Below are 12,229 nucleotides of genomic sequence, written 5' to 3' on the forward strand. Positions count from 1 at the left end.
GGCGCACGAGGAAGAATCACCGCTTTCCTCACCAGTTTATGCTCCTGGCTTTTTGACCCTGTGCTGCTCCCACACAACGTTGCCCGAGCCCAGATCTTAAACAATTAGCTTCCAAAATGCATTATAAAAGTCTGAGGAAGCTGACTGTCTATGCTTGCATGACTCAACTGCCTTCTCCCTGATCCCTCGATGTTTTGAACCACAAAAGGTACATATACGTTCAGGACCTTTGCTTCGCGGTCCTGTCCTGGTGTGCAGAAGCATTTTAGCTCCTGACACACTGCTATGTGTTGCGGTTAAGATTAATATTTTAATGAGTGTTGCTGCTGCTTTCATTAAAATTAATGTGATGAAATAATTTATAAAATATTACCATTGGTTAAAACATTAAAATTAAAACCAGTTTAATAGTCCTTAGGAATGGAATAGTCCTTTGGCTACTCAGCCTCTTGCACTCTTGGACCTGGTGTATTTTCAATGCAGCCTGCATTTAAACTGTTGAACCCTGGAACTGTGACAACAGAAGTTCAGTTCAGCAATCAGTGAGTCTACATAGGTAAAATGTACGTTTTTCCCTTGATACAGGAGCAGACAAGTCCTTTAGAATGTCGTGAACAGATTGATAGACATATAAGGTTTGGTTTTGGATTAGTTTCTTTTCTCAATGGAAAAATAATAGGAGTTAAGTGTGTACATCTTGAGGACAGCATACCCATTAAGCAGATGGTGAAAAAAAATAAATGAGAAAAGCATTTCAGTGAGTTCAAGAGAGAGTTCCTGGGGACAGAAATCAACACATATAGGTAAATATAACAAAAAAGTATTGAAAATTAAAAAAAAATAAAATTCATACATATGAACACATCTGCAACTGTAAATATATTATAAATATTGCACAAGATGTAATACGTCTACCCACCAAGGACCTAAGAGTATTTATTGTTTTCAGTAGAGCACTGAAGTGGCCAAAATTCATATTTAGAAACAGTGTGACCTGTGTGATTCTCAAAAGTCTCAGTAAGCTTTCCTGCCCAATTTTTCAAAACATTTGCTTTGTTCTGGTATTTTCCAAACTCAACTTTCTTTTCCTCTTGAATTTCGTTTTTGTAAATCCCAACCCCCATTTAGCATGTCTAGCCAAGAGAATTACTCACACAGTATGATTTAAGTTTAAATTAGCCCAGGTGATAGACTAAAGCCCGTAGTTGGAAGGAACACAAGCAAGAGAAAGAACTACTGGGATTATAGGAAGGGCAAAAGAGGAATCCTTTTGTTGACCTCTGGGTTTGTGAGTTTGTTCACCTGTGCATGCTTTAAAAAGCAGTTTTCCTATCTGTTCAAACAGCTTCTGTCTATGAATGGAAAACGAGTATGTTGGCAATTACAGTCTAGGAAGTCTATCCTGAGAAACCAATGGAAAAGTATAAAGAGAAAATCAAACCTTTAAGGAGAGATTATAAAGAGCAAAACTCAATGTGAAAAATTGATTTTTCATTAGTAATACAAAATTAATGGATGCTGCTTATTCAACAGTGTAATATATTTAGTCCAAGTTCTGATGCCTTTACCCTGCTTTTATTCATTATTTTTCTGGTAAAATACACATTCTCATCAGGATCACAATGACTGCCTATGTTTAGTGAGGGCTTAAGGTTCCCTTTTCCCCTCAACCTCTCTCTCAGTCTGACACACAGTATTCACCCCATCCCGGGTGTGCTTGTGGTGCTTCTCTTGTTGTTATGTGCTACAACTCAAGCTGGCAAAAAAGCTTATTGAAGTTGGATCCAGTGGTCAGGAGGGACATTTGTGTAGCACAAAGGATGTGTCTGGGCAGTGACATAGAATGGGCCATGGGAAGGAGGGTCAGAATTCATCACCTGAGGAAGTTTGGTTGCTGCATCAGACGAAGGGCAGCCCTTGGCCTAAGGGTTCAGCTGTCTGGGATCCAAAGCCTGGTTTGGTGAGGCACAGCTCTGTGGTCTTGCCTCAGTTTTAAAGAGAAAATTGCTTAAATATCAGGAAATTCACAAGGTAAACCTATGCAAAATGAGAAAAGTGAAAGAACAGAGAGAAACATTTTTTTAAAAGGGTAACAGTAGCAGCTCAAGGATACAAAAGGAAAAAATCTATACCTTAAGGTACAAAAGATCCTTAGAGGCAGAGAATCCGAAAGTGGCAACTCAGCAACACTGAGGATCAGCCCATTATGAGAATTAAGAAGCCCAGTCTTTCCTCACCTGACCAATGCTTGCCTGCCCTCCACAGGCTCACTGGCTGCCTTACTGGGGTTGGTGAGCATGTTAATAGTGGCTGTCTAGTATGTGGATTAGCCAAAGCATAAGTGTTCCATGTGAATAAGTTGTATATATCATTCTTGCAGCATCTCTTTGTATGTTGTAAAAGATGTTTGAACAAAAATGAGCTGATGGTTTATATGTAAGACTCTCACCTATGCAAGGAGTAGTATCTAGCCATACACAGAGCAATCTTAGGCTATTTCTACACTAGTCAAGTCACACACCCCAAAGCAAATGGCATGGAGCAGCTTACAAGTGAAGGGAAGAGCCTGCTGCAAGTTGGCTTCTCTAGAAGCGGACTGGTGACACTCACATTGCAATAACGCCAAACTTAATATGTATCCAGAGCAGCTGTAAACCTGCTTGGTGGTAAGACTAATGGACAAGTTGTTCAGGTTTCTATTGTTGGTTTGTGAGGTTACTTCTGCCTCTGCCCTTGTCAGTCTACCCATGGTCAAGAGAAGAGTTTAGACTTGGGGTGCCAACATTCACTGGTGGGATCAGATAGGGCCACACATTTGAGATGAACACCAGTAGGTACATGCAACACCAGCACAACACTTTCTGAGAGCTCATACTGACAGTGAAATACAGCATGTTCTCCTTCTCCTTCACCTCTAACTGGTTGGTGAGGCTTGGGATTGGTGAGCTCACTGCAAGCACCACCTCGCTGAAGCTATGTGCAACCATGCACAGACTACTCTGTCCACAATAATCTGCACTGTGGCATGTTGTCCTTGGTATGTTGGGGACACTGCCAAGATTTCCATGTCTGGTTATGTCTCCAGAGAGGTTCCTATCCAGATATAAACCACAATGACTGCTGTTACCAGTCCTGCAAGCCCTAGTGAAACACTGTTTAGGAGAGCACTTGCAGCTGTGTGGCTACATGCATAATGTGCTGGTTCATGCATAGGTTCCTCCATTCTTCAGGTGTATTTACTCGACAGCCTGGAGTGAGCTGGCCTTGGGGCAAGGCTGTAGTGTGGCTGACAATAAGGAGAATGAGATGGTGCCTGCTGCCTTGAGGCTGACCGAGTGATGCAGCTGGGGTGGGAAGCATGAGTGGTGAATTACTGTGGTGGGAAGAGTAAAAAGGCTATGAGGCTGTAGCAACCACTTAGTACGACATAATACCTATAAAGTCAGCTTCTCTTACCTGTGGTTGTTGACTCTGAGTGCTTGAGCACTTGCTTGTGTGAGGAATGGGTTTCCTTTGACATGTGCAATTAGGGGCAGTTTCTCTTCCTCTTCCTCTGACTTTGACCTTAAATCTGTTGATTTAAATGCCTGAGGAATGGAGCACGTTGGTCCCAGAGGCTGTGTATAGCAAGTCACACTGTGACAGGACTCTACTCAGACACCTCATGAAATTTGTCCCCTAAGCCGCCATTATTCTGAGTTACATGTAACCTGGATTGGCACCATAGGAATTGAAATAGGAAGCCCTGAAACGTTTGAATTAAAGGTGGCACTTGATACCATGCCAACAACCCACAGCAGTGAGCTGCTGGGCTGTTGCCAAACAGGCTGAAAGCATCCCCATTCCTGTGCCTGCTCCAAACATATGGAGACTAAAGTGACAGTGAGAAAATCACTTTAACGCACAGCTTTTCTCTGCATAAACACATCTAGAAGCTAGTCACTCACAGTTTGGAAGGATGCAGGGCCTGTTGCCATAGGACAAAGGGTAATGGTTTTAAACTAAAAGAGGGAAGATACAGACAAGATATAAGGAAGAAATTTTTTACACTGAGAGTGGTGAAGCACCAGCACAGGTTGGCCAAGGAGGTGGTAGGTGCCCCATCCCTGGCAACATTCAAGGTCAGGTTGGATGGGGCTCTGAACAATCTCATCTGTTTGAAGATGTCCCTGATCATTGCAGGGGGGTTGGACTAGGTGACCTTTAAAGGTCCATTCCAACCCAAGCTACCCTATGAATCTATGATGAATCCTATTCTGCCATTAGTACATGGAAGAGAGAAGACATTGTGGGATAATACTTTTGGCCAAGTGGTTTTGCTTGAAAAACTTTGCATTGCAGCCATTAATAATAAAGAGTAGTAAGTATAAACTATTGTAACAATTACAAATCAGTGATGTATTTTGTGCAAGGAATCACCAGTTAAATTTCAATTTGAATTCAAAGAAAGGGATGTCCCATATCATTGCAGAGTTTAAACTAGAGATAAGCAACTACATGGGTTCTCTGAGGCACTGAGTTGTGTCTACCGGCAAGTTACTGAATTGGAGTCTGGTGTCCTGGTTTCTTACTAAATTGGCCGAGAGTCACTTCATTTTCCTGGCACAAGGTAGCAGTACTGCAATTCTCCCTCTTGGTCTGGGCCCAAGACTTGACCCCAGTCTGCTTGCGTCAGCCAGAAGAAGGGAAGGTGCCATGGTCTTCTGATGGGGGGAGTTCTGATGTCCACCCTGGCCCTCACTGGCCACTGCTGTTGCAAATAGTCTGAAGGTGATTAGAAATGAGATTTTTTTGATGGCTCATTCAGACAAACCAGGGAGGCTTTTGAAAGAAAGGCTGTGGAATAATCCTGCTCTAGCTTTAAATTGATTCTTGAACATTTTAAACTGTTTTTCATTTGTTACTCCACCAAGTGTTCAGTGATACTAATATTTGAACTCCTGACAAATATGTGGTGTTTTTTGAAGCTCAAGGGTAGACATCAAGTAGTGCTGAAACAGGTACAAGTCAGATATTTTTGTACTTAACTGGGCCAACTAGAACTGGGACTAGGACCCTAACTCAAAAGCTTAGCAGAGCTGCTATGCTTGGAATAGATTAATCTTCAAAAGAGAAACAGGACCACGTTTAACAGTTTCTAAATAGTTACAGGTAAGTCAACGCATGCTTTCATACAGTGAACACAGAACTACTTTTGCTTACAAAGGAAACTACTGAAATAAAATAATTTACTGAACCACAATAGAATAGATTCATGGAGTGTTTTTTAAGGTTTGAACACATGCCAACAATTGGGAAAAATAGATTTTATTAAGTTTCAGCACAGTTTCTTGTGTCACAAAACAAAGCTGTTCAGAAGCACAAGTTATATTTTCATGCTCCTTTAAAGGAAATCTCATTCCTGTGTAAACTAGCTCATGTCATTTCCAAGTAAATCCCTTGCCTCTGGTTTATTATCAGCAAGTCTTTAAAGCTGAAAATTTAAAAAAACCCCACCAAATAAACCCAAATGAAACCAGAGGTCTGTAACTTAAAACATAGATATGCCTGTTCACTTAATCTGACTGGCTGATAACATTTATCACATATGATGGGGTTTTTTTCCTTCTTATGTTTCCAGAGCAAGGGGATATCTTTGTAAAAATATTTCCAAAGATCTGCAATAACAAAAAAGATTTGCATTTTGCTAATGCCCGTGCAAATCAGGAGTCATTCTCTTGGAACTGATGGAGCTGCATAAGGAAAAGAACTGCATTATCGTTTCTAGTGAGCACTTCACTTGAGTTCTATGAACATGTCTTTTCTCATTTTCCTCATGTATACTTGATGTATTATAGCAGTCGGTGACAGACTTAACATTGTCCAGACTTTTGTCTCGTAAACAAAACTTAATAAAGAAAACACAGAGCAACTTTGAAGGCTAAGATTTATACCCTATTATGTGATGTACAGTGATGACATGTTGCTGGCCCTGTCCTTTCTATTAACTTCCACACTGAAGAATTCCTGCAACGGAGCAAAATAAAAATTGTGTGGTCTGATGCAATTTTCTCTCTTCCCCAGTTCTTTAGCTGTGGTGGGGACAGTGTGGGAGGCAAGAAATTGCATTAAAGACATTTGGATTACAAGCTCAGGTATATATAAACATACACACACATGCGCACATTCCCACATTCCCTCTTAATGTCTCTGCCATTTATGGCAATGCATCCAAACCAGCTGTGCTGCCAGCTGTGCTTTCAAAAGTAGCTGCCCTTTAATCCTATGACTTCTTGCAGCACTGAACAGCCCAGCTGAAGTTGCAAAGGGAAAGATCCCCTTCATTCCCTAAAAAACAGTCTACCATCAACTTCTCCAGGTTCCTCTCGTTTACCACAAAACAGAGATGGATGATTGGTTTTTACTTCTGCTCATTCAGCTTTGGAGACAAATTGTCTTCTAACAGTTCAGATTTGAATCTATGTTATTTTTTGCTATTTGGCCTTACGTGTTATCTCTGCTAGGAACTTCAAAGTTCCTTGATGATTTTTTCTGAATCTTTTACATTTTGACAACAGTACCATACATATTTCTTTAGGTCTGCTGTTCAAAAAACTGGAGATCATGTATCAAGTAGTAAAGGCTGTTAGACTTGTCTTTTGGTATCTGCTCCAGTTTTCTTTGTGGTTTTATTAATATAGACATTTCCTTCTAAAAAGGAATGAGCACTCATCAGTGGGTATTTATTACACTATTTACAATGATTGCCAAATTCATTTCAACTAAAAAAATGCAAACCTTAAAAAACGTCTTTGGCTAATAGTTTATACTGAATATCACCTGATGTTTTCTCAATTTGCCCACAGTAAAATGGTGCAAAATGAAGCACATAAAGCTAATCTAAGCCACTGGGAACAAGATTGAAGTGGGGGATGCAGGATGTTTACTGCAGTGATATAGCCCTGCATATCAGAAAGAAAAATGTACATGAAATGCAATCTGTTCCATAGTTTCCAATCGTATGGAGAACATTAATTAGTTACAGGTAAAAGAAACCTGAAAGAAAGAGAGCTTCCTTTGACACCATGTACTCATTCCTCACATTGTTTTGATTTTAGAAGTTAAAAGTATAGAACTAAAATATTAGACCATGTATATTCTGAAACCTTTACTATAAACTTTCTCACTTGCAAAAGAATGCAGCCAGCATTTCATAATGATGAATACATAGTTGAACTGTTTCCAGTATCTCTGTAGCTTGGGCAAATAAATCAGTTTACAACATGTTTGACTAATAATTAACACATAGAGAGGCTTCCTAGAAAACTGTAGTCTGCGGCTTTCTGTTCAGATTTCTTTCTGAATACTAACTGAAGGTATTACATCTACAGTAAATGAACATTTACTGATAAACTGAAGCACAGAGAGCCTCAAAAAAGGCTGAAAGAGGTGGAAGAATGTGGCTCAAAAGTCAGATATTGCTCTTTTATTGCATTGCAAGTGAAGTTTGGACGGCAAAGCAGCTGGACTCTAGAAGAAATTTCCCCCGAGGACTTGACTCTGTTGAAGGCGGCAGTTCTGCAAAGTGGAACAGGCTAAAAAGGAGTCTCTCCCTGTATCAGGGAAGGTCCTGCAGGGTACGAGGGTGTTGCACAGGAAGAGATGATAACTGCAGCTTTAATGTTGTCTCCAGAGCAGCTATATGTTACTGCGACCAGTTCTGTGCCTCAGGTTCTCCTGGCCCTGTAGACTGTTGTGCTGACTACTGGGATGTCTGTGATCACCCCGTTGAGCCCACCAGGTCAGATGAGCCTTGGCCACCTCCAACATCAGGTAGGTATAGAGAAAATCATCTGTTGGCGATAGTGCATCACAATAAAAATGTATGTGGAAGTAAAATTCCTGATTAATCTTTAGAGAGTATACATCCTAAAAATGTGACTAAAGGCATAGTGAACAAAGACACTGAGTATGAAATTGGAGTAAGAATTATGCTTGCTGTAATTTCTTTGTCTCTAGGGACATATTTTTAATATTGGTTAGATCATATTTCTGTTGGACAGAACCTCTGTTTTACCTGAAACTTCTCAGAGATAACCTCCTTGGGTCAAAATAAGTGTAATCTCAACAATTTCAATAGAGCTTCACAGATTGACATGAGATGAACCGCAAGCTCTAAATATTTGTATCCATCAGTACAAATAAATCATCAAGAAAACTGAGGGTTATCGTGACTGATACTGCTCTGAGGTATTCTGCAATGGTTTTGATTCAGCACAGCTTTCCCGTGGGACACTATTTTTCCTGCGACAGCTCAGGTGCAGGAGTAGGTGAAGGAATGTGGTAAAACCAAGGATTTCTGGTATATTTTAGTTTCTTCCTGGTTATTTTGTAGTGGAAGTTCCTCCAGGACTACTCTAAACTCAGTCTATTTTTTTTAGAAATAGAGACTGCAAAAAAATTATCTACAAACAGCTGCTCCTCCCTTGGTTCCGGCATAGAGCAAATCTCTGCTGGTGAGAAAAGTTTAGAATTGTGGATTTTAAGACTACGTAGCTTCTTACTATTGGAAGACCAAATCTGGCTGAAAACGTGGAGACTGTACCACACTTTCAAAAGCTTAAAATCAACAAAAATACTACCATGACTTTATAAAATTAACCGTTGCTTTGCAATAACCCTGCTGCTTGAGTTCCAGCACTCAGACCACAAGCTCTTCAGGAGGCTGTGCTCCTAAGCCAGGCAGGCAGCCAAAATCTGATAAGTGGGAGTGACAGAAATGCTGTAAAACAAATTTGATTTTCCAAAGTGTTTCTAATCGTCTAAAGGAATGTTCTATGATTTATGTAAATAAAGACATTTGTTTGGTGTTGGTGTGTATCTTTTCCAACAGATCAGGGGATTGTTGTTGTAAGCTCTACATAAACATTTAGCAGCGTTTCTGCTCCCGAGCTGACAGCCTCTGGGTCTAGTTTGGCAAACTGCTTCATGGAAACAAATCACTGCAAAACCTGCAGCAGTTGGCCATGTGGGTCCTGCCGTAGGTCTACCTCTAGTCTGTAAAAACGTAACAGAAGGTTTAGACAAGGGAATAGGTGAGGGGTAATAATTTTACTGTCTTTCTTAATCTAATTTTTTGCATGTGTGTTCACTGATTAGTAACTCCTGGACCGTGCATACCTGCCAGAGGTGGCAATTAATTTACTCTATTCAAGCACCTTTTTTTATCCTATAGTTGAGCTTGTATCTTTTTTTCGTATCTCATCTCAAAAGTCGATCCTGTTTTTCTGATCCTTAAAGTGCTTCCCTGATGGAAAGTCTGCAGCTTTTTTTTAAATCTGTTTATTGGATATTTGTTATGTAAGTAATTTAAAGGGTAGAAGGAGAATAATAAAACAGCCAAAATACTGCAGGAAAACAAAACAAACCCAACAACAAAACTCTAAAGGAACCTTCTAGAACTGGAATATCTGAGGAACAGCGATGAGAGAATCTAATTGGAAGGAAAAAATGGAGAAACATAAGGGACTGAATGCCTGAAGATTAAGCAAACTATGAAGTATTTTTAGAAATGACATAAGCATATTAGCTGACTTTTATTAACTGAGACTAGACTTCTGCCTTTGGCTAAGAATCATTTGAGCACTAGAAGACCACATACACCAAAGTACTTTTCACCTGGAAGATTTTGATCTTTTGGTCGCCTGTGGTTTTGCTCTCAGTGCTTCCCGAGTCATATTTCTTTAAATAAACTGATATACTGAAGTGCTTTACGTGGTCCGGAATGAGCAGCAATAAAACTGCTCGGTACTTTATTTCTGGATCCCCATTTATTCCCTGCCTTGGTGCTCGGCAGCAGCAAGCTACGCTGTGACTTCTTCCATGGGTGTGCACTGTGCTGAGGGTCGCTCTGGATTTAACTATGTGGAACTGCTTTGACTTTGCCATTGTGAACCCAGTATTCAGTATGTTTTGATGGCTTTCCTGTGTTGTTTCAAAAGAAACTGTGCATATTCCCGCCTCGGGTACCGAATAGAAGTTCTGGATTTTTTCATTATTGTTATTTTAAATTTTTTTATTAGAAGAACTCTTAGAGTTTTATTTATTGACTGTATTTATTATTTATTCTATCTTTTTGTTTTAATTACTCTTATGGTACAACAAGCCCTGTCAGAGTCAACGCACAGGATCTCAACCTGGTAGTGGTATAAAAGTGACATCCAGAGAGTTTGCTAATTGCTTTTACACTACACAGTCAGGATCTAGCCTACAAGTGAGTAAACCTGGAGCCATCTCACTGAGAGAAGTACTTACATCAATACAGGATGCAAATTAATTAAGAGCTGTAAGGGTGTAGAAAGGCTGGACTGGGAGGGACGTCCTCGGTCACCAAATACTCTTCATTCCAATCATGATTTTCACATCATATAATTCCACTCATAAAGTCATCAGGCTGTATCTTCAAAATAATTAATTTCCCACTTAATATATTAATATTGCACCCTAATATATTCACGGCCAGACAATCTCACTGTGTTCTCATGCAAACAGTGTCTTTTGATATCTCTGCTCTCTGCCATTGATGCCTCAGGCAACCCTCCTGGCCCTTTAAATCTTAATTTAGCTAGACTAAAGAAACTGTATGATTTTAATCTCCAATTCCCTAAGCATACATTATTAGAAAGCTGCTTCTGTACTTGTCCAGGCTTCCATTTTTTTTCTCGGGCTCTGCCAGTGGAGCTCCAGTGAGGCTCCGTTGTGTTGCTCAGACACTGCATCAATACTTCTTTCCCTCAATATATTTGAAATAGGTTGCTTGGTGCCTCCTTCCAGCTACTGTCTGATGCTGACTTTGTGGTAAACTGTGACAAACAGTGACACTTAAATAATTTTCTTTGGGTATTCTCTGAAAAATATCTTGGAACTGAGCGGAAGCTGAATTAGAGCAGACACTTTGGGCCTCCAACTGCTTAGGTGGGATATGTGTCACCTGTGTCTGTGCTAGCTAACGTAGCCTGCTGTATGATTAACAGGGAAAGATAGGCACTTATAATTAATTTGTCAGGTCTAGTCTACTTCTGCACTTTGGTATGAAAGTAGTTATGGCTTAGAAGGGCATATTTCTCTCCTGCCAATAAAGGAAGTGTAGGCAGCCGAGGCATACTTGTGTATGTCTGGGCAGACAAACTCCAGCCCTTGCCATGAGAGGGGGATGACCTCCCTCACACTTGTGGCGGGCAAAAAGCGTGATATAACGCAAATGCAAGTCAACACTATATTAATATGAAATATGGGTTAAGCTTCTTGAAAACGGAGGAGGAAGGAGAACTTGGGGGTTCTGGCTCCAAACCCTTTCAGTGGGGGAAGGAACATGATCTCTACCTGTAGGCTCACCAGTGGGGGAACTGAGAGAATAGGATGGAAAACAAAGACCCATGTGATAAATGTACAATGTTTGTTACAGACTTGATCCAAAGCCCTGCGCAGGCATTCCGGATCTTTCTTTTACTGAAGCTTTGACAATCAAGTGCACTGAAGAAACAGTTTATGTGGAAGATCTTAAAACACACACAAAGTCTTTTTTCAGAGAAGTGTTATAAAAAAAACAAACTAGGAGGCATGTTTGGAAAAACCATCGCTCAATTAAGGTTTATACAGGGTTTTAGAGAGTATATGAAACATACATTTGCCTTGAAACATAATTAATCTGTCTGTTTTTCAAAGAGAAATTAAGCTGGTGAGGAAAAAAAGATATATTACAATAGGTTTGGAATAGTTATTAGCTTTTAAAATTCTATAACTGGAAAAACATTTATATTTTGTCAATTATAAAATTATTTTTATTAGAAATTTATTATTTTTAAGTTTATTACTGGAAAATAACTTTATTTGAAGAATTATTTTTCTTTACATGTAAGATAATTTTTCAGTGCATGTTTTGAATCTGTTGCTGGTTTTATTTACTATGAATGATAATGTACTTGGTAAAAAATTAAAATACATCAAACTGCTTTCATTACTTGGAAGAAACTGGAAATAGATGTTGCTGACTTTCAACTAAATAATTTATGAATATTGCATAAAACCAATTAATTTAATAGTTGCAAGAGTTTTGAGTTAATTCACTTTGAAATTAATATTTTTTTTTTCACGCATCTATATGTTATGTTGACAGGTTGTTATAAAGATGGCCTATATTACGGAGAAGGAACAATAATTAAAGACAACTGCAATTCCTGGTAATGTTTCA

General features: G+C 39.5%; 1 protein-coding gene across 1 annotated transcript in view; it reads left to right on the plus strand.

Moving 5' to 3' along the window:
• Positions 1-7,347: 7,347 nt before the first annotated feature.
• TINAG (tubulointerstitial nephritis antigen) overlaps positions 7,348-12,229 on the plus strand; it is a 50,037-nt gene continuing 45,155 nt past the window's right edge. Inside the window, exons 1-2 of the mRNA XM_009879828.1 lie at positions 7,348-7,812; positions 12,155-12,218. Coding sequence (XP_009878130.1) covers positions 7,437-7,812; positions 12,155-12,218 — 440 coding nt within the window. The 5' untranslated portion in view covers positions 7,348-7,436. The remainder of the gene's footprint in view (positions 7,813-12,154; positions 12,219-12,229) is intronic.

The sequence above is a fragment of the Charadrius vociferus genome, unplaced genomic scaffold (assembly GCF_000708025.1).
Source record: "Charadrius vociferus isolate BGI_N301 unplaced genomic scaffold, ASM70802v2 scaffold342, whole genome shotgun sequence".
Lineage (NCBI taxonomy): Eukaryota > Metazoa > Chordata > Aves > Charadriiformes > Charadriidae > Charadrius > Charadrius vociferus.